Source organism: Entelurus aequoreus, linkage group LG12 (assembly GCF_033978785.1).
Source record: "Entelurus aequoreus isolate RoL-2023_Sb linkage group LG12, RoL_Eaeq_v1.1, whole genome shotgun sequence".
Lineage (NCBI taxonomy): Eukaryota > Metazoa > Chordata > Actinopteri > Syngnathiformes > Syngnathidae > Entelurus > Entelurus aequoreus.
This window is the reverse complement of record NC_084742.1, coordinates 21845542-21869626: the sequence shown is the minus strand read 5'-3', so window position 1 is coordinate 21869626 and position 24085 is coordinate 21845542. Positions and strand designations below refer to the sequence as shown.

The window sequence follows — 24085 nt, the reverse complement described above, 5'->3', positions numbered from 1 at the left end:
TTAAATAATAATCCAGATGCAGAACATCCCTGTTTTACTCCTCTTTTTAACAAAAAAGGTTCTGAAATATGATTATTGGTTTTGACAGATGCCATGGGCCTTGTATAAAGCATCTTAATCCATTGTATGAAATTATCTCCAAATCCAAATTTACGTAATGTGCAAAACATAAATGACCAGTTTATGCGGTGGAATGCCTTCTCCGCATCAACAGTACATACTGCTGTGGGATAAGGGAGACTTCTAGCATAGTAAATAACATTAAACAATTTCCTTGTATTGTCTGAAGATTGTCGACCTTCCATGAAGCCAGTTTGGTCAGTATGAATTAATTTTCCTATTACATTTGATAATCGTGTGGGTAAGATTTTTGCCAAGATTCAAAAGGATTCTCTGTTCATTCAATACATAGGATTTCAGCAGGATCTACCCCAGTCTGCTGACATGCAAGCAGAGTAGTAGATTTTTGTAAAAAGCTTTTATAATTGTAAAGGACAATGTTTTATCAACTGTTTGCAATGATGTACATTTGTTTTAACTATTAAATGAACCAAAAATATGACTTATTTTATCTTTGTGTAAATATTGGACACAGTGTGTTGTCAAGTTTATGAGATGTGATGCAAGTGTAAGCCACTCTGACACTATTGTTCTTTTTTATTTTAATGTCTAATGATGATGTCAATGAGGGATTGCATTGTTATGGTATTGCTGTGTATTGTTTTGTTGGATTGATTAATTTAAAAAAAAACAAAAACATTTTTTTAAAAAAAAATTAGATTTTTTAAAAATGAGAATCGATTCTGAATCGCACAACGTCAGAATCGCGATTCGAATCCGAATCGATTTTTTCCCCCACCCCTAATATATATACACATACATACGTAAACGCCGGAGTGAGAAGAGGTTTTAAAATAATTACCGCATGCACGGCCATCCCGCAGGCTTCCGGTAAACGCTGGAGTGACAGGAGGTTTTAAATTAATTAGCGCCCCTGCGGCTATTCAAGGAAATACGATATATATATATATATATATATATATATATATATATATATATATATATATATATATATATATACATATATATATATATATATATATATATATATATATATATATATATATATATATATATATATATATATATATATATATATATATATATATATATATATATATATATATATATATAACATGTAAAAAGCATGTTAGGTCAATTATGTTAAAACTGAGGTCAGTGTAGTTGCCTCTCAAAAGGACGTCAGGGGACACAATAATACCTGAAGACGTCCATAAAAACAGAAGGAATTATCGTTGGAATCACAGTGATTGACACTCATGGTTTATGGGAAATACAGGACAGTGTCGAGACTATTACCTGATTAAGACATGTTTTACAACTCCTTGTTTCTGACAGCATCTACGCTGTGCAGTCAATAAATTGTCCTTTTTTTCAAAACAAAATCTCGTTTAGGTATGGAATATTATAATAATATATACAAAATGCATACAATATGAATAATATAAACAACACCTAGGAAAACACAAAAATGTCACGGCATGGAGCGGATTACCTGAAAAAGTTGCTTTGGGGCAATCCGTACATCCAGGGCTGTAGTTCCAGGCTGGGATATTCGTAAAACGGCGGGACGATGAGCGAGAAGATGAGGGAGAGGCACACAAAAAGGGCGGGCAACACCACCTAAACCAACCACAGTTCCATTAATCGTGTAAAACCTCATATTTGTCAAGTAAATTTTGAATTGGACCGAAAACTATACATAATTGGTTTCTTGCATTCTTTTTCTTGTTTTTCTTTTCACTGTCATCCAATTCTCTGGCGTATAATTAGTTTTTTCATTTAATCGTCAAGAGTCGGCTTAAAGGTCAGATATCTTTAATGTTTAATCACTTGTACGCCGTCATCGGCGCAGGCTTGATTAATTGGCCTTTGCAAATTCAAGAGGCCGGCCGTTGAAAATCCTCACTGTTGCACTGCTGAGAAAGCTGCAGCAGCAAGGAGATAAAGAGCAAGCGGAGCAAAGCTTAATGGACGAAACGCTTTCTCTCGGCCTTGTTCTATTTTTTGACGGTAATTGCAGGTGACAGCTGGTGCTTCTCCCTTTGAGAGAGTGGCAAAAAAAACAAAGTCATTAGGCCCTCGTGTGAAGCCAAAGCGCTTTGCCATGAACAATGCATGAGCTTATTGCTAAGTTGTTGGAGATTTATTTAAAGGACAACGTTGGGACTAGATTTTAAAAAAATGAATAAAATCTTATGACTATCATCCTCAATCATCACCATTTTTTGTGTCATTTTCTCCAGAGAGATTACCTCAAAAAACACTATTTACTGATAATGTGAAATTTTCAACACAAAATGCAAGGAAAAACAAACAATTGAAGGCAAATTGTGTTACCAATATATTATAACCAAGGGAAGTGTTGTGTCGTAGAACCACAGCTTTTAGATACAAATCAACACAAGCTAAATTTTCATGCCAAAAAACGATTTTTACAAATTACTTTAAAAGGTTTGTTGACATCAGCACATCTGCAAAGCTATGCAATTTCGATTACTTTCATCCAAATCATTAATCACCATTTTTGCGTTTTGGCTCTTTCTATTCAGAGAGATTAGCTCAAAAACACAATTATCTACTGATAATGAGTGTTTTAATCAAAATCCGACACACTTTGAGTCAAATGGTCTTTTGCGCACACACTCTATATTGCATAATACAGTATAACCAAGAGTGTGCTCCAGGGTTCTGTCCTACAACCCCCATTATTCATTCCTTATAATAGAAATCAATGATGCTCAATTCAAAGTCACATTTTCTTGTGAAAACTGATATTTAAAAGCAAAGTCCAATACTTTTTTGTTATTACATGTACATATCTGTGCAATTCTGTCAACTTGTATCTACATATATGGCTTTTTTGTGGTAATACAGGAAGGGCCTGACTGCATTTTTGTTTATATTATAGTTTCCATTGTAGTCACGCAGAATTTATGTACCCCCGGTGGTACGCGTATCCCACTTTGGGAACCTCGGCTGTGCCCCAGGCATCTCTCCTAGACCCGCTGCTATCCATTCCTTAAAATGGACTGAATAATAAAAAAAGCGAACCAAATTAAAATGATCTTACAACTTGATTTTGATGACCTAAAACAGTACACCAGGTAACAAACACCAGATAAATGTCCAGCCTTATTACCTGTGCTTTATGTCCTTCCTAGCATGTGAGTGCCCATTTATACTAAGTATTGGTTGTACCTTAGTAACAGCTCTTTATAGAAATTAATGTTGACATGCCAGAAATGTGGCTGTTTATTGATGTTGACTTATGAAATTATATGGAAAGAAATAATAAAGACGTTCACTTCATGGGCTTCAGCAGCCTGTCATCTCTGCAATTATGGCTGGGTTGTATTTAATAAGCACCTAATGAAAATACATAATTAGAATGCCATCCATCCATCCATTTCTACCACTTGTCTCTTTCGGGGTCACAGGGGATGGAGGGATGGGGGAGGGGGAGGGGGTGTCTGGGGGATGGAGCCTATCCAAACTGCACTCGGACGGAAGGCGGCGTATACACTGGACGAGTGGCCACCTCATCACAGGGCCAACACAGATAGACAGACAACATTCACACACTAGGGCCAATTTAGTGATGCCAATCAACCTATCCCCAGGTGCATGTCTTTGGAGTAGGGTTGTCCTGATACCAATAATTTAGTACCGGTACCAAAATGTATATCGATACTTTTCGATAATTTTCCAAATAAAGGGAACTACGAAAAATGTCAATATTGGCTTTATTTTAATAGAAAATCTTAAACTACCGTATTTTCCGCACTATAAGGCGCACCTAAAAACCTCCAATTGTCTCAAAAGCTGAAAGTGCGCCTTATAATCCGGTGCACCTTATATATGGACCAATATTGAGCCCCAACAAACCTAAACTTCATTTGCGAACTGTGGTGCTAAATTTCCCCCAGAGATCAATAAAGTACTTTCTATTCTATTCTATTCTATTCTATTTTCATAAAGTTTAGGTCTCGCAACTACGGTAAGCAGCCGCCAACTTCATTTTCCCCCATAGAAGAAGAAGCGCTTCTTCTTCTACGGTAAGCAGCCGCCGACTTCATTTTCCCCGTAGAAGAAGAAGTTCTTCTTCTATGGTAAGCAGCCGCCGACTTCATTTTCCCCCGTAGAAGAAGAAGCGCTTCTAACCCAAAAATGGCTCCTATTAAGAGACACGCTTACGACGCAGAGTTTAAACTTAAGACAATCAGTCACGCAGTAGAACACGGGAATAGAGCAGCAGCGAGAGAATTCAACATAAACGAATCAATGGTGTTTAATTCGGACTCTGAAGAAGAAGAATTCGAGGGATTCGTGGATGAGGAATAACTTCATAAAGTGAGCTTTACATGTTTATTTTGTGTTGTGTTGTGTGACATTAACGTTTGAGCAACGTTGAGTTATTGATATATTGTTATTGCTCTGCACTATTTCGAGTGTTACTATATTGTGATTGCACTAACGTTTGATTTACCGTAACAGTATCACTGTTTTTTACGTGTTTATTGAATCAGGGAAAAGTCCCCCTCCACTATGTGATATAAATGTTGCACTACATGTTATACCTTGCTGTTGTTAAAAGATAAACAAAACACCACGTCACTGACTTTACCTCGGGGAAAATAATAAAACAGCTGTTTATTCATTTTGGGAGTGAACAGAGTTGTCAGAACGCTGGTTTGTAATCTATTAATAAAGTTCGACTGACCTATCTGACTGTTTTGTTGACTTTCCCTTTAGCGCAGCTCCATCAAATGGATGCATAGGTGCGCCTTATAATCCGGTGCGCCTTACATATGAACAAAGTTTTGAAATATGCCATTCATAGAAGGTGCGCCTTATAATCCGGTGCGCCATATAGTGCGGAAAATACGGTACATTAAACACTCAAAGTCAAAGAACTATTTTACAAGGTTAAAATATAAATTAAAAGGCATTGAAATGGCATTGACACTGAAGGGAACGTCTTTCCTGTGTTCCTCGACTACAGTCTGCACCGGACCGAACAGCAGGACAGGTGTAACAACTACATTATTACCTGTCACTTTTTATAACTCCTTGTGCAGATCTGGATGCTTATTATTTAAAGGTTTACCTAAGTTTGAAGTAAAGGTTGAAATACTAATCGCCACATTTGGCAAGGCGTGTTTTAAAGCAGCTGTTGTGAGAGTGAGAGTGTGTGTGTATAGCATGGTGGATGTCCGGTTGTGCCGTGTGGAAATGATAAATAAAGTGACCAAGTTGTAACTAATCAACGGCCTCTTCATTCCGGCCTAAGAGCGGAGCTTTACAGACCCATTGTGAAGTGGAAGGTGTTACCCCTGACAATACATCGGTCCTGGAGGAAACGTCTCCCCTGCTTTCCTTGACCACGGTCTGGGAGCCGACAAGCAGGAAAGGTGTAAAACAGTACTTACAACGCGGTTCCTCCCTGTTTAAAGCGCCACCTTTATTGTTAGTTTTGAAGCCCAAATACCTCCATATTGCGCTTCACGCACCCCCTTTAATAACCAGTAGAATTGTAGTTTTTTGCCATTTTTCCTCTCCAAGATGTTATTACTTGTATGCACTGTGGGTGTGCGTTTTGACACACTCAATATCATGCGCCTCTCAGTTCTGTAGTCACCGCCGCAAAGCGGCACTCAGATGAAAGAGCGGGACCGGTACTTTTCAAAGGTGGTATACTACCGATTTCAGTTGATTAGTACCGCAATACTTTATTGGTACCGGTATACCGTACAACCCTACTTTGGAGCAATGTGACATTATTTAAAAAAAACACCAGTGACAGATTGGATAGGATAGATTTTTAGAATAGAGGCAATTATGTGGTTGCAGTGTAGAATTTATATACAGCAAATCGTAAAACATAATTAAAAAAAAATGAAATAATAAAATGAGTAATGAATAATAATGATAATAATAATAGTAATTGCACAGTATTCAGAAGAATGCTTTTGTATTATTTGTTAGGGAATAATATTTAGCCACAAGATTTAATTTCTGTCGCGCTACATGGAGATGACAAACCCCACGCTTACACGGCATCACACAGGACTTTTACAGCACTAGCTAGCATTCCTCAAGTATGGGGCGTCCGATTCATCGACATGACAGACGGCGACCATTACCTGGGCAATGAGTCCCTTGCGGCTCCTGCGGGCGTGGTGGAAGCGCTTGATGAAGAGTGCCAAGAACTGACGCCTGATCAGCTCCCGTCCAGTGATCACTGCCGAGCCCCGGCCTACGCCACCGCTCCTCTGTAAATCTGATGTGGACATTAACCCCCGCTGGGTGATTATTCATCATGCGCTCCAGAGGCATGGTGGCCTAATGGGCTGCTCAGGTGTTTAGTGTGAAAGCCCGCCAGCTGCTCCTTCAAAAAATATACTTTTTAGATTTAGAAATAGTCATTATGTTTCTCCCACTGCCAGTCAAGTAGTTTTACAGCAACCATTAAGATAATCCTATTTTCAATCAATATTTGTAAGCACTGTGCAACACTAAGCATATTTTTTTTTACTTTTTTAAAATGTTCCCTGTAAATTGTCAATACAATCCAAAAATATGAAAACATATGAACAATTTATATTTTAAATGATGAATTAAAGTGCATCTTTAATATACCGCTAAAATTTAATATAATATATAACAATTATTGTCCGTATTTTAGAAGTTGAAACCGTCTTTATTTAAAATTTAGCAACATTAACATTGATTTATATTTTTTTACAGCATCTTTTGAAGGATGTCCCCTTTAAATTTGAAGGTTAACTATAATATAATAAATAACTATTGATTGATCTGTGATAGAACGAATTAAAAGGTATTTAAAAATATATATAATCTTTTAGACAGATGCCCAAATAATTAATATCTTGTGGAGTACAGTAAAAGTTTTTTTTTTAATCATTTAATGGTTGAAACTGCATTCACCAGTATATTCAAATTAATTGTGATTTAATCAACATGTTAAGGGATATTGTCATAATATTGTTTTTAGGTGGTCACCTTTAAATTTAAGGACAATCCATTAATGAAAAACAATTATCTAAATCCATCCATCCATTTTCTACCGCTTGTCCCTCTCGGGGTCGATAATGCACATATTTCCTAACTATCCATCCATCCATCTTCTTCCGCTTATCTGAGGTTGGGTCGCGGGGGCAGCAGCCTAAGCTGGGAAGCCCAGACTTCCCTTTCCCCAGCCACTTCGTCCAGCTCTTCCTGGGGGATCCCGAGGCATTCCCAGGCCAGCCGGGAGACATAGTCTTCCCAACGTGTCCTGGGTCTTCCCCGTGGCCTCCTACCGGTCGGACGTGCCCTAAACACCTCCCTAGGGAGGCGTTCGGGTGGCATCCAGAGCAGATGCCCGAACCACCTCATCTGGCTCCTCTCGATGTGGAGGAGCAGCGGCTTTACTTTGAGCTCCCCCCGGATGGCAGAGCTTCTCACCCTATCTCTAAGGGAGAGCCCCGCCACCCGGTGGAGGAAACTCATTTCGGCCGCTTGTACCCGTGATCTTGTCCTTTCGGTCATAACCCAAAGCTCTTGACCATAGGTGAGGATGGGAACGTAGATCAACCGGTAAATTGAGAGCTTTGCCTTCCGGCTCAGCTCCTTCTTCACCACAACGGATCGATACAGCGTCCGCATTACTGAAGACGGCGCACCGATCCGCCTGTCAATCTCACGATCCACTCTTCCTTCACTCGTGAACAAGACTCCGAGGTACTTGAACTCCTCCACTTGGGGCAGGGTCTCCTCCGCAACCCGGAGATGGCACTCCACCCTTTTACCGGCGAGAACCATGGACTCGGACTTGGAGGTGCTGACTCTCCTCCCAGTCGCTTCACACTCAGCTGCGAACAGATCCAGTGAGAGCTATAGATCCTGGCCAGATGAAGCCATCAGGACCACATCATCTGCAAAAAGCAGACACCTAATCCTGCAGCCACCAAACCGGATCCCCTCAACGCCTTGACTGCGCCTAGAAATTATGTCCATAAAAGTATATGACTAGTTAGTTTTTCTAACTAATACAATGTTTTTTTTTAAATAAACGGATATTAAAAATAAACAGAGTTTATATTTGTTTGTAATGGTAAAATTACCTTGTGTGCCATATTTTATTCGCATTAACATGATGAATATTTTCCACTGTGTTTTTTATTTTACTTTAATGATGTTCACTTGATATTTATGGGACATGCAGAGGTATTTATACGAGCTTAGAAATAATAATTACAAGCTAACTAAGACTACACTTTTCGATATCTTACTCCGGCACTTGGCAGGCAATTGAATTACAAATTCTTAGGAAAATTCTATTAACATTTGCCTTGTCCTCCTGTCAAATGTTTATTTAATCAAAATTTTAAGAGGTATTTTTAATTGTACTATTGTCAAAGACGTTAAAGCTTGACTTCAACTTTACTTGCAAACTTTTCTTTATCACCTGTGTGGAACCAAAGTCACCAAGTTGCATTATTTAAACACACTTTTTTCCTTTTCTGAAACAAATTGAATGAGACTTGCCGCTCTTCTTGGGCTGTTGTTCCATTTCCGGATGGACGGCGGCGGCAAGGATGACGCTGTTCCGCTTGGATTTGCTGGCACTTCTCTCCCGCTTTGTTGCTGTGGGAATAAACGTTTCTTTTTTGTGGCCTGACCCAATTTTGGGGTGAAAAATATGAGTTAAAAATAAATAGGGGCCCAGTCAGGCGGTATATATCACTTTCTGTAAAAGCTGGGTGTTTTAGAAGCAACGTGGAATGTGTTTGATTGAACCTTGTTGGGACAAAAGAATAAAAATACAGAACTTACCGCATGGAATGTCTGCATCTACTCCTGTATCTTCAGCAACTTTTAAAAATATCTGGAAAAACAGCACACATGAGTGTTATTTAGGGATGGAAATTTAATATCGTGACCAAAATTATCACAGTTATTATCATGGTATTGTTGAATTTGCTCACAAAGAACCCATATATTTTTAACCAAGCTTCATGTTTTTAAATAAATACATAAATAAATAAATAAACAACAAACACACAATATACTTTCCCTGGAAGAAAAAAACATTCTGGTTTCTTAAAAGCCACCATATTGTTATTGGAGTGTTTTTACAGTTCCCCTACTGTCAAGTTCCCCATGATTGTCTTTAGCTTCTTCTCAGCTAGCAGTTAGTTTATGTTTAAGTTTGGATTTAAAAAGATAATTGTTATAACACAACAACAAAACACGCAAGCAGAAGACACCTCCACACAGGGTAACAAGGTACCTTTAGGACCAGTTTAATTTCAAACAACAATTGTATACAACATATGCAGTACAAGTAAGGGGTCCCCACTCCATCTTTTCATCAGTTTGGGGGACCTTGGCCTGGCAACTGTTGAAGACTCCTGTTTTAAAATGTTTCTTAATGATAAAGCAAAACTGCATACTTCACTTGTGGGTTAATTATGTTAAGTCAAGTGAGTTATTTTCCTGTTGTATGCAGACAAGGCCGTGTATAGCAGTTGCCAGCTAGCAATTAGCAGTGCCAGCTGCTAGCTAGCGATTAGCAGGCTAGCTTCTCCAAGAAATGAGCAGTATGCCCAGTCTCTGAGTTTATTAAAGTGCGGTTGTCAATCACTGTTTTACAATCATTTTAATTTGAAATGGTAATCAATTATCATTAATACCGGTAATCCTTAGATCCTTATTTTCATCTTTGAAGTATCACGTGTACAAAAGTATAATGGTCTTCACACCTAAGAAATGCTTAAGAAGTCTAATTACAGGAATTTCAAGTTGCATCTCGAGTAGGTGGCGCACATCCAAATTTTGGGAACTAAAGGATGGATATCTTCAGAGTGGAGCTTCTTCATAAACACCAATTTTGTTCCAGATCCAAGCACTTGGATGGTTATGAGAGCGACCTAAATTTGCTTAAACCTTGCAGCGAAGACTCCAAATCGTCACACTTTATCGCCAACCATCCATCTAGTAGCAATTAATACATTTAACAATATTTATTTACCAATTTAATATCTGTACGCACTTGACATCCATTGCAGCTGCTCACCGTGGAGGGGGGTCACTACATCTGTGATCTCTTCTCAAGGCCTCCTCTTTTTCCCCAGCTGGGGTTTTATTGAGTTTTTCCTTGCCCCAATGTGGGTTTATATCAGGGGATGTTGTTGTAAGTTTGTGAAGCCCAATGGGGCACCCATGATTAAAGGCTATATAATTGATTGATTGATAGTAAATGTTTAAATTTGGGTGGCGATTGGGAAAAGTCCTTGGAAGAAGTTTGTACAACCCCTGGAAATTACTCAAATCCTCACATGCAAACCGAACTTGCTGACTCCTGTGCGTTTCACATATTTTGTTCCTTCGTGATTTCAGTGCATTCTGTCAAGATGAACATGCATTTGGACTTTGTGTCAATTAGACGCACAAGTGGGGGGTGATATTAATTTCATAACCTTCTGGTAGGTGCTTCATTTTTAAGGCAAAACAGCAAACTGTGCTGCCAAGCTCTGCCGACAGCTTAGTCTTAAAAGGGAAGTGCCCTTTTTTTTAGGAATTCTCACAATCCTTATGAGACAACACATGTTTTTCTTTTTTTTATACATTGTAAATAGTAAATAAATGCGATTAAAAGTCTGCTCACAATGGGTTGCACACTATTAAGCCCTTAAAAAACATCCAAACACCGCCAACATTGTTTTATACACAAACTGTAAATATATATGTAATGTAGTAACATGCATATTTATAATAACATTTAATAATTACGTATAATGCTCATTTTAAGCACATGGGTCGCATTAATTGAAAAACGCACCACAACAATCGCTTTTTTCTTTTAATTAACATCACTGATTACTACTCACTGCAGACTTCATGAAAGCCAACAAACATAATAAAACATCACTTACTGTACAATGTCTGCTGTCACTCGAATGTCGACGATAGAATGTTGCTTTATAAGAATGACTCATAATCCTCGTGAAAAAAGTGGGGTGAAACCAAGCATCTTTTCGTGTCATTCTCGTCATTTCCGGTTCTAAATTGGCTGTCTAAGTGTACCATCTTGTCGGAGTACGTCCTCATCCATCTACTAACAAGATGAGAGGCATTGTGATATAAAATAAAATTCCATGAGCTCTGAGGCGAGAAAGCAGCTTATCATGTCATCATAGTTACACAAGCTAGTGATCACGGCGCTGCTATAGTTGGTCTGTCTTAGCACTTATAATAATATCACTAATACTTGGTTCATGTTCAGGTCACAAAATGTAAATGGAGTATTGTTGCCGCTTTTTGGATGGTTATTTATTGGATTTTTTGGGTGGAATAGAGAACCTCCCATTGGCTTCATGTAAGCAGACTTTTATTCACGTTTCTTTACAAGTTAGAATGCATTAAAAAAAAACATCCGTCAACTGAACGATAGGCAAAATTTCATTAAAAAAGTGCAGTTTCCCTTTAAATCAGGGGTGTCAAACGTACGGCTCGAGGGCCGGATCAGGCCCGCGAACAGGTTTTATCCGGCCCGCGGGATGAGTTTACTAAATATAAAAATTACCCTGAAATTTTTGAATGAAAAAAACAGCTGTTCTAAATGTGTCCACTGGATGTCACAATAGCAATTATTTGTATATTTGTACAAAATAAACCACATGATGTTAGTACATCAGTCGAGGAAAATGATCAAACTACATAAATAACATAATTTAATTTGATTTTGATATAATTGTTTTATCTTGATAGATTGAAAATTAACACCAATGAGTTGACGGATGAGCAATATCACATAATTTATTCAGAAAATATAAATAACGACAAATAAAGTATATATTCTACTAAACGCAACAGGTAATTGTAAAAAAAACAAACATGATTTGTACAATTTCAGAATGTGCTTGTTCTATTTTTTAACAAAAAAAAATTCGGAAGTTGTCTTTATTTTTAAGTTACCGTGCCGTGATTTTACCAGTGCGGCCCACTTGGGAGTAGATTTTTCTCCATGTGGCCCCAGAGTTAAAATGGGTTTGACACCCCTGCTTTAAATCTTAATCTTTGCAATTAATCGTTCAACTTTGGTATCAATTGTGCCAAGTCCCTAGAAGTCCGTGAGAAATTACCCAAATCATAAGCTGTGAACCACAATGGCCAATTATACTTGTACAATGGTATCTCAATTTATGAGTGCTCCAATCATACTAACAATGGACATTTATTCATTAAAGTATGAAAAAGCTGCCAATAGATGCGCCTGAGGTTTTTCAGTTTCTTCTGTCTCCTGCCTCTACAAACTGGACAATTGATCATTGCTCCAGGAACACAGACATACATATCGCCATAGCATGTCGCCTAGTGTCATCTCTGACGACCGGTTCATCCCTCAAAGACATCTGTGTTCAAAATAAATACCAATAACGATTCCTTTTCTTACATGACGGAGAAGCATCCCGTATTCAAGAGACACCTGCAGAAATCAGATGCTGGAAAATATTATTACAATATTTCTTGTGGGATGTGAGCTGAGGATGTCGTTGTGGCTTGTGCAGCCTTTTGAGACACTTGTGATTAAGGGCTATATAAATAAACTTTGATTGATTGATTGATTCATAAAACTACTGTAGTTGTTTGCAGTACATTCTATTGTATTGTATTGTATTTTTCCAAACAATATCTCTTATCTAAAGGTTTTTTGTTGTTTTTTTTAATTACATGTTACATGTAGAAATTGTGGTGTTTTTGGGTGTGGGCCAGCAATGATTATATTGCTTTCAATTAGTTTCAGTGGGTGGCCCTGATTTGAGATACGAGTATTTTAAATTACAAACTCGTCGTGGAATCAATTGAGCTTGTCAGTTGAAGTACCATTGTACATTTTTACGAGCATCATGTTCTGTACCTCCTCCAGTGTGGTGTCGGAGATGCCGTAGCTGGACAAACCCAGGTCAGCCATGGCCAGGTCGAGCTCATGAAAGAGTCGGGCGAAGGAGCCGTCGTGGGCCCCAATGTAGGGCAGGATGTAGGTAATCTCCTGGCCAATGCATTCCAAGAACAGTCCATTGGAGACGTGGCGGCGCACCAGCTGACCAAGCGCTGTCAAATCTGCCAAAAGAAGACCTGACTTCAGTTAATGCTTTTTGAGGGTTTGAGGAGGTGGGGTTCATGGCTACTGGTGATTTTGCTTTGGTTTTCAGCAAATAAAAAAACGTCATCCTTTGGCCTTACTGACATGGTAATAATATTTCCCGTCGGTGTGCGTTCAAAAAGTCTTAATTCGCATTTAACGTGCATTAACTTTTTAGGGCATCTCGGAAAAAGCCTCCAATGTTGTCAGCGAAATCTTTGGACAGAGCAGGCCAAAGTTTGTATGATACAAAATTGTGCAATTACTTTGTAGGCATCAAAAATATGCAGAAACATCTCCAATGTATTGAAAAATAGATATGAGCCTTAAAATACAGTGTAATCATTTTTGAAGGCATCTAAAAAAAAACATCTAAAAATGCCTCAAATGTTGTGAAATCTTATTCCAAATGGTACGACACTTAAAATACTTTGCAATATTTTTGGGACGTTATATAAAAACATAGTAAAATACCTCTAATGTTGTGAAACCAGACGGGAACAAAGCAATAACAAAAGTGGAATCGCAAACTTCAGACAAAATAATTAAGGTCAGATTAAAGGCAATAAACAATAAAACATGAAAAACGTCACCAATGTCGTGGAATCCGATATTTTTGGTTATATTTACAGTAGTGGCCGACATTTATAAGGACCTACCTGAAGGCTCAGAGCTGTTCATTATTTGTCTTCTGATGTTGCCTTCCATGCTGCATTGCTTGGAAGCGTGTTCCTGCTCCTGTGAATTACATTTTTAGAAATTAAGTTGATAAGTCACAAGTTGTATATTCTTGAGACACGATATCGTCATTTTCGGAAAACTAAGGCTGTTTTAAAGAGTTTTAATTTTATAACATTTTTGCAAGAAAAACTTAGCATTTTGAGTTAAACGCTGCAATATTAAGCCCAGCTTTGTCACTAATACAGTAGTCTAATACTACCAATAATACCAAATGATAATAGTAAAATGAAGCTGTAGTCTTAAAATACTAATGTTGATTTATTTTTTTATGAAGAAAGAAAAGGTAATCTTATAAGATTAACATTTGATTATTTAGAGAAAAGATTTAGTATAGGAATACAATCTTATTGTTTACTCTGGTTTTGATAAAAAAAGTTGACATTTTATGAAAACAAAGACAATTATTTGAAAAGACAGGTGGAAGTGGTTCAGGACATAGAGCAGCTTATCCAGGAACCGGAGGTTGGTAGGTTAAACCCCGCTGCCCGCTCCATCCCAGTCACTGCTGCTGTTGTGTCCTTGGGCAAGACAGTTTGCCTCCAGTACACATGTGAATTAATGTTTGGTGGCAAGATTTCAAAGCCGTGTTTCTGTAGTCTAGTAGGGATTTAACAATATAACAATTTGGGTATTGTGACCTAAATTTTCATTATTGTTGTGACATTTTTGAATGTGCTCCAAAAAAAGGACATTTTTAAATCTTTTAACCATGTTTTTTTTTTTTGATAAAAAAAACTATATACTTAGCTTGGCAGAAAAAACGTTAAATATTGTCATGTCTTCTTAAGAGCAAAATTATTGTTGAGTGTTTGAATATGTTTATGTTCTTTCGTTTTAATTTGTAAAGATTTTAGAATGTTTCTTGTTGCACATTCGGTTTGTGTGAAGTCACGCAGGTTTACTTCCTTCACTTTGGAGCTTTTCCATGGTGATTACCATCAGCTATCAGTATCACTCTGTGTTAGGAGAGCAGAGTCTGTAAGTTCAATGTGCACAATTGAATACCTTAGTTGCAATCTTTTTATACAAGTTTAGAATGTGGTCTGACGTTTTTAACGGGGAAATACTTTAATACAGAATGTCTTGTATTCAATAATCAGTGTCAGCGGTCCGTGAGTTTATGAAAGTTTGGTTATCAATCATGGTTTCACGATCATTGTTATTTGTAACGTTAACATTGTTTTACCGCGTTTGTCATTAATACCAGTAATCGTTACACCACTACAGACTAGTCCATGGAAGCGATGGCTACAAAGGTTGGTTACCATTACCATTACCATTATTAGTGAATCAAATGAAAAACATGGCCTCTCAGAGTAAAGAGCTTTGTGTGTCTAGAAAGGTGCCGTATTAATTAAATCAATTATTGTAAAAAGTTGTAATCTTAAGACAATAAAGGCTTATATTCAAGTGTTAAAAAATGGGGGATTTTTATGTGGCTGACAGCTTCATTATTTAGTAGGAATATTATTTTAAGGAAAACCTGTCTATAAACTGTAATATTGCAAAAATAAAGTCTGTTTTCAAGAACAAAGCAGCCACGTTACAAGATTTACAATTAAAAAAAAAAAATCATTTGCAAGACAACAGGCAAATATTTAAAGATAAATAGTTGTAATCTTATGTAAAGAAATGTTTATTTTAACTAAAAGGGGTGGTTTTAAGAAACTAAAAGTTTGATTATAGAAACAAGTCATAATTAAAATAAAATCTTTTTTGAAGAAAGAAACTGCCTAAAAACTTCAAGTTTGCAAAAATAAGGTGTGTTTGAAAAAAGTTGCTATGCTACAAAAAAATTACATGTAACAAAATGTAATATACGCAACCTAAAACAAATATTTAAAGAGAAAATGTTGTAATCTTATGAGAATGAAAGCCTAATGTTACATAACTAAAGCGGTAATGATGAAGAATTAAGTTGCAATTTTTGGGGGGCAAAGGAAAATGTGTAATCTTGCAAAAATTAACATACCATCTTTAGAAAAACACTGTATTGTTAAGCCCAGTGTTATCGGTAATATTTCTACAACTACTACGACTACTATTACTTACTTATTATTAGTACTAAAAATAGTGGTGATTTGACATGAATAATACTATATTTTGACAAAAAGGTTGGAAGATAGCAAGAACAAAGTTGTACGATTTTCGAGAAAGAAGTTGTAATGTACAGTAACAGTCACATTTTTGGAGAAAATGTGCGATCTTGATACAGTACAAAAATATGTACAATGAACAAACTTAAGTCAAACTTTTCTAAGATTTAAAACAGCACATTGCAACTGGTGTTACGATTCAACGGTCACTTGTACCTCTTTGGCCTGACCATGAAGGGTGCCGCCTCGCTGGGCACTTATCTTGCCCGGAGCGCCGCGGACTAGTGTGAGGTAGTACCCACTGCCAAAGCATTTCTTCAGGAAGAGAGACGAGCCGCAGCAGCGCATCTTGCCGTGGGAGATGATGGCGATACGGTCACCCAAGATGTCCGCCTCGTCCATGTGGTGTGTGGACAGGATGATGGTGCGACCTATTATAATAACAATATTAATAAGAGGAATAAACAGCATATACAGCTTCTTAACTACATCATAAGGCCTTAACTTTTGAATACCTTTTTATGGCCTGATTGCTTGGTTTAACAAAACAACAACATCAAAAAACTACAAGTTAATGGTAATTTTTTTATTTTAGAAATTGACATTTTTTAGTTGTAGTAGTAATTTAATTATCTATTTTAACTTTTTTCCCCTCCAATATCGCACACCCAAGACATTTCATAGCAGAAACATTGAGATGAGTTCCTCTGCTCCATGATGTTCTTTTCTAAGATCTTCCAGGTAGTGTTGAGACTTCAAAGCCTGAAGCTAGAAGTGTTGGCATACCTGGTTTGTACTTCAGCAGCAGCTCCCAGATCCCCCTGCGGGCATAGGGGTCCACCCCTGCTGTGGGTTCATCTAAAATTACTATTTTTGAGCCGCCAACGAACGCTATAGCCACCGAAAGCTTCCTCTGCATGCCACCTAAAAAGGACAGAAAGAAGGTTTTGTTGGGTTATTTCATTGCTAATTTTTAGGAATCTCTTCAAAATTAAGCAGGACACATACAGTATATTTAGATTACACATAGCATACAATGCTTTGTTTTTGCTCCTCCTGCAAGTTATAAATGACAAACACCACTTTGCATGACATAAATAATCAGAGCGACACAAAATAATACGCAAAATCAATGCTAGCAGTACACTAACAAATCTACAAGCACACTTACCTAAGGTAGACGTGTCATTAATTACAATTAATTACACAATGTGTAAAATAATCCACAAAGTCAATGGCAGCAGTTTGCTAGCTAATGTACAAGGACACCTTACATAAGGTAGATGTAACGTATAATCAATGTATCTGTTCCTCCGGATGGTTAGCAATGATAAACTTACCATGCATGATAGAAATACACACAACAACCAAAATAATCCACACAATCAATGGCAGCAAGAGGCCAGCTAATGCACTAGCACACTTACAAAAATGTGTCGTATAAATAATGTGAAAGTTCCAACTGCCAGTTATTTACTATGGTATATCTACCACATTGCATGATAGAAATAAACAGAATGATGCAAAACAACCCACATAATCATTGGCAGCAGCACGCTATATGACATGATTAATGTGACTGCTCCTCCCGTCTGTTATTAATAATACAAGCCACCTTACATGATAGAAATAACCAGAACGAATCAGAATAATCCACAAATTCAATGCCAGCAGTGAGCAATCTAATTTACAAGGACATCTTACGCAAGGTAAATATGCCGTATAATCAATGCAACTGTCCCTCCGGTTGGTTAATAACAATAAACGCCACATTTCACGATAGAAATTAACACAACAACAAAAACAATCAACAAAATCAATGGCAGTAGGAGGCTAGTTAATGCACAAGCACACTTACATAGACGTGTCATATAATTAATGTGATAGCTTCTACTGCCCGTAACGTACTATAACTACCACCTAGTATGATACAATAAATATCATAAATAAAATAAACAGAATGACAACAAATAATCCACACAATGGGGACGGTGTGGTGAAGTAGGTAGAGTGGCCGTGCCAGCAATCGGAGGGTTGCTGGTTACTGGGGTTCAATCCCCACCTTCTACCATCCTAGTCACGTCCGTTGTGTCCTTGGGCAAGACACTTCACCTGATGGGTGAAGCGCCTTGCATGGCAGCTTCCGCCATCAGTGTGTGAATGTGTGTGTGAATGGGTGAATGTGGAAATACTGTCAAAGCGCTTTGAGTACCTTGAAGGTAGAAAAGCGCTACACAATTATAACCCATTTATCATTTATTTATTTATTTACAATCATTGCCAGCAGTATGCCAGCTAAAGTACAAGCACACCTACACAATGTTGACGTGTCGTAAATTAAATGTAACCTCTTCTCCCACTAGTTATTAATAATAACAGCCACGTTGCATGCGAGAAAGAAATAGAACGACACAAAAATAATACACTAAATCAATTGCAGCAGTAAGGTAGCTAATGCAAAAGTGCACTTACATAGACATGCGGTGTACTTAATGTGACAGCTCCTACTGCCCGTTATTTACTATCACTACCACCTTGTATGATAAAAATAACCACAATGACGCACAATAATCCACACAATCAGTACCAGCTGTACGCTAGCTAATGTGCAAGCACATGCAATGCTGACGTGTCGTATGGTAAATGCAACCTCTCCCTCCACTGGTAAATAATGATAACCGCCACTTCTTATGATAGAAATAAATAGAACAACGCAAAATAATCTACACAATCAATACCACCAGTATGCTAATGCACAAGATAAAGGTATAATTCATCCTTCCTGCCAGTTATTTATGTTAACCACACCTGAAAGGTTCTTAGAGAGATCCTTGCGCTTGTGCTGCAAGCCGACGTCCATGATCATCTGGTCCATCTCCACTTTCACCTCAGCGGCGCTCCGTCCCTTCAGTCGGGCGTAGAAGTATATATGCTCTTCCACTGTTAGTCTGTAATTACGTCTTTAATTATTTATAGTGTGGGCATGCAGGTATAGAGCACCTTTGACTGGATTGGCCTACTCATTATATAAGACGTTGTGTTGAGGACACATTCCCAAGTATTTGCGGATGCTGTCTACGTCAGTGTGGATGTCGTAGCCGTTGATGAGGGCCGTACCAGATGTAGGTGGGAAGAGTCCTGTGAGAATGGACCTGCACACATACTGCATTGTTACATAAAGTGCAATCCAAATGCAATTCATTAAATGTACTTTAATTTCAAAAGATGATGTTTGTTTGTGTGTGTGTGTGTGTGTGTGTGTGTACAGGTTGTGATGTATAATAAATCCATACTACAACTTGCATCGTTGTGGTTTTTCCGGCACCGTTGTGGCCCAGAAATGAAGTGATGTGGTTCTCGTAGAAGTCCACGCTTAGCCCGTCCACAGCCAACTTCTTTCCAGTCTTGTAGATTTTCACCAGGTTGCGCACTGACACCCCGGCTTTCAACGTGGGGTCTGCTTTTTCTAGATATTCTATCAGAAAAACAGCAACAACAAAAAACAAAATAACACAACGATAACAATAACATTTTCATACAGTGGTGTAGTATCAAATGATGGTACCTGGGGCAGGTCCATCTTACAACAATGTATGGAGATAAGGTAAAAAAACGTACAATAATTAAGTTGTACGTTCATTATTAACATTGTACTATAGTTGTTTTTTGTTTTTTTTCTAAAACAGTAGTTCTAGAGGGACGCCAAAAAATATTTCTCAGCAGTGGTCCGTTTGGGTCGCATCTGTACTCAGTACTCAATCACTACTTGTGGCGGTAATAACGATATCAAACAAATAGAAGAATTTTGGAGCTGAAGTCATTGATGAGTTTCTTCAGCGCCAAAAAAAATGACCCAAGTGGTGAAGCTGTATCTTTTTTTGCACTTAAATTTTATCATTAATTTAGTTCAAATGTATTTATTTTAGAACTCCGTAATTGCATCTAAATGTCCTTTCTTTCGCAGTATATATGATTAGTACTTATTTACCTAGTACCTAAGCCTTGATAACAATCGTTGTGATTAACACATGATTTCCTATTATTTGATAAGGTGTATCCAGTTTAACTGTAAGTAATGTGGATAGAATTATTGAATACGATTCAATTCAAGAGTAAGATTTCTATTTCAGTGTTAATATTTGAGTGGGTCCTGGGCCCTTTTGCAGTGGAAAAGTTGGGTCCTGACATTGAAAAGGTTAAGAACCCCTGCGCGGTGCCACTGGCCTTCATCTTTGATTGTATTTTGCAAACGTAACGTGTCCACTTTTTAAACAAATTTGCATCACATTGAGTATCTCTAAAAAAAACAACAACTTCAGTCTTCTTTGAAATAAAGTGTAAAAACCACTAGTTATTGCTAGAAATGAGTGGGGAATAAAAATAGCCTGAATGCTAATTAGAAGCTTTCATCCATTAATGTGTTTTTCTCACCTGACGTGACGATGAGGAGGAAGGTGCGACACAATTAACCTTACCTCAAACATCTTGTACCCGAAACACTACCATGTATGTGTGAGTGTGTCTGTCTGTGTGTACCATTATTCAAGTTCGCTTCTTTCCACAGGTCATCTTTGATGGAAGGCAAGGTCGTCCTCCCACACCAGTATGACGCAGTAAAAGGGAAGTACCACACCTTCGGGATCCCATATTGGCCTAGGACAAAATGTGTAATAATGATAAGACAAAAATAATTGTAAAGCAAATCAATTGCGTTAACAGGGAGACATCTCTTACTCTAATTGGTAGGTTATAGCTGGGTTGAAATCACATGACCTAAAGCACATCCAGGCACTTACGTGTTTCAGGCGATGGTCTAAGCCCCTTTAGGCTATTGTTTATTTACCTGAATCCGTGCAGATTTAGGCTTATTTTGAAAGGTTTAGAGGCAAATATAAAAGCGATCATAAAAAAATATTTTAACTAGGACAGAGTGGATTTATACACTCTTAAGAAAAATATGTTTTTTTAAGATTTAAACCACTTATCACCAAGAGGTTACTTCTACCTCACTTCACTTCACTTGACACGTATGGTATTTAGAGAGGAAAAGATTAAAGGCACGTCATGTCTTTACATCTGAGGGCTCCACAAATTAAACAGTAATCCGTGAAAGACAAACTTGGATTTATTCCTGCATGGAGAATGTTATTTGATTGACGAGTGGGTTGCTGCTGTGATCGTGACGCTAATGAGAAAAAGGATACGCTTGTTTGCAATTGATTTCCTGCTACAAATATAAGGCTCATCTACAATTAATTTCTGCAGTTGTTTTTATGGTGTGAAGTTCATATTCTGTCTCATTATTTAGTAGTATATGTCCCTGATGTTAAGCAATGTTTGCTAGCGATATCAAGATTCAGTATATGCTGTTGAGCCTACAAAGGATTTATTCATCTAGTAATAATACTGTTTAGAATATCTTCTTGGTGCAAACAAATAACAATGATGCTATAATGTTGTCATCCGTGTCGAATAAAGCACTTGGCTTTCCTGCACAACAACAACTGAGCGTTTAATATGTTGGATTGGAACAACAATCACAATATTTATTCTTAGGACTTAACATGACAGCTTATTTGTACAATCATGTATTCGTAGTTATATTTAGGCATAGCAACCACAAAAAAACACAAACTAATGTGATCTCTCGTCCTTTTTTTTAACTTTTAGTTCTGCTCTCAAACACCACTAATATAGTAGAGCAGTGGTTCTCAAATGGGAGTATGCGTACCCCTGGGGGTACTTGAAGGTATGCCATGGGGTAGGTGAGATTTTTTTTTAAATGTCTGTCAAAAAGAACTGTGAAAAGAAATGCAACAATGCAATATTCAGTGTTGACAGCTAGATTTTGTTGTGGACATGTTCCATAAATATTGATGTTAAAGATTTATTTTTTTGTGAAGAAATGTTTAGAATTACGTTCATGAATCCAGATGGATCTCTATTACAATCCCCAAAGAGGGCACTTTAAGTTGATGATTACTTCTATGTGTAGAAATCTTTATTTATAATTGAATCACTTGTTTATTTTTCAACAAGTTTTTAGTTATTTTTATATATTTTTTTCCGAATAGTTCAAGAAAGACCACAACAAATGAGCAATATTTTGCACTGTTATACAATTTTATACATCAGAAACTGATGACGCAGTGCTGTATTTCAACCAAAAATGCTTTGCTCTGATTAGGGGGTACTTGAATTAAAAAAATGTTCACAGGGGGTACATCACTGAAAAAAGGTAGAGAACCACTGTAGTAGAGAATAAACTGGATTGCATCACAGAAAGTTTCTCAAACAAACCAAATGTTCAAACAAACATTTTACAAAGTGATCGCTGCAGACACAAGCGGTCCCATTGTATTCCAAAATATGATAAAAGTGATATTTTTAAGAGCCATTTCCTTCCACGCACTTTTGTTTTTTCCTGACTTTATTACCTTTATGAGCCACTTCTTTCGGGACTCTATGAAAGCTATTTCCTATCTCTCTATTTGAACAATTGGAACACCCAAGAACAGAACAGCAATACGTCTTTTCTGCTCAAACTCTACACTCACTCTCACTTCTTTTAATGGCTGCTTGACCATCATATGAATTAAGCTGCGAAAAAGAAAAACGGATGTGACGTCATATGCAACCCTCCTATACAGTGCAAATTAAAGGAATGAGCAGAATAACTGTTTTTACATATTAAAAGATATAGTCACAATGTGCAGTAGACCTACATAAAGTTGTAAGTGTTAACTATATGGCAGTGTCACATTGGAATAAAATGCTAATAATGCTAGTTGCTAGCATGCTAACAGCTAACATGTTGGCAACCTGCATGGATCCAGTGTGTTAACATAGGAATGTATCTCGCTTGACTGGACAGGTGCTCAAATCTCAATCTTATAACGGCATGTTTTATGCGAACAGGTTAAAAAAACAGTTAAGATTTGTTTTAAAATGTTGCGACTCTAACTGTTAAATATATTTTACCAATGCCAATATTCCAATTTATCATAAATGATAAGTCTTGATAGCTAGCACACAAACAGGTTTGGTTTAATGGAATCCAGGTAAAATGTTGACTCTCAAAAAAAATCAGCAGGATGAAAACATGTGTTACAGTTTAAATGCCAAAACTATATGTTGTTATAAAAAGTGACTGTATTTCACGATAAGGTAGATCTTTTGAGGGCACTGATGTTCGATTATTGTGACGCGCCATCTTCCTCGTTCAAACCTTTAGGATATACAAACAAACAGTGTTTGGAGTGATTTATGGTCTCGCTGAAATGTTTATACTCTGGATGGATGCCATTGAATTGTTTTTTTTTAAATCATAGCTCTCCTGTAGGGCAAGCACGAACGGACTCGAAAAATGAGAGTCAATCAAATATATATTCAGTTTGTGTGGAAGTGTTTTATAAAGTTTAACTAATAAAATGCGACAAATATTTATTTATCTATTAAATCATATTCCGTTAGTTTGTTAATTTTTGGTTTGAAAAATGTAACTAATGTGGTATCAGTCGTACGATGTCCCAATTATTTCAAACATAGTAAAATTCCAAGAAAATAGAAATGCTAATATCGATGATAATAAGCAATGCCAACATATAAGGCAGATTCTATTTCCCATGAGATAAATTACAGTACTACTTTGCTAACACTTAATAAGGTAAATAAAGAGCTTAAAAATGTAACTGTGACAGTAAGACCAAGCTTCTTTTCATACGTTCTCGCCAGTTCCAGGTCCTAAATGGCTGTCAAAGTGGACAAACTTGTCGGATTACATCCTCAGACATCTACTTTCCAGGTGAAATGCATGACTTTTGATCTACAATAAACTTCCAAGGAGCAGGGAAGCGAGGAAACAGCAGACCACTCGATGATGTAAACATATTGACACACAGTAGTGATCACTTCGCTGCTATAAATAGTTTGTCTGCGTTAGCGCTTATAATAACAACATCATTAATACCTGGTTAATATTCAAGTCACGAAAAATAAATGGAGTATTGTTGGT

At 37.3% G+C, this 24085-nt stretch overlaps 1 protein-coding gene across 1 annotated transcript in view; it reads right to left on the bottom strand.

Annotated features, from left to right (window-relative positions):
* The window catches only part of LOC133662630 (phospholipid-transporting ATPase ABCA1-like), a 198498-nt gene that overhangs the window by 60870 nt on the left and 113543 nt on the right, over window positions 1–24085 (bottom strand). Inside the window, exons 20-31 of the mRNA XM_062066745.1 lie at window positions 20608–20724; window positions 19375–19546; window positions 19092–19223; window positions 18880–19019; window positions 16858–16995; window positions 16288–16502; window positions 13894–13972; window positions 13010–13212; window positions 8923–8974; window positions 8635–8733; window positions 6228–6364; window positions 1577–1704 (exon numbers count right to left, since the gene is read on the bottom strand). Of these exons, the coding sequence (XP_061922729.1) occupies window positions 1577–1704; window positions 6228–6364; window positions 8635–8733; window positions 8923–8974; window positions 13010–13212; window positions 13894–13972; window positions 16288–16502; window positions 16858–16995; window positions 18880–19019; window positions 19092–19223; window positions 19375–19546; window positions 20608–20724 (1612 nt within the window). The remainder of the gene's footprint in view (window positions 1–1576; window positions 1705–6227; window positions 6365–8634; window positions 8734–8922; window positions 8975–13009; window positions 13213–13893; window positions 13973–16287; window positions 16503–16857; window positions 16996–18879; window positions 19020–19091; window positions 19224–19374; window positions 19547–20607; window positions 20725–24085) is intronic.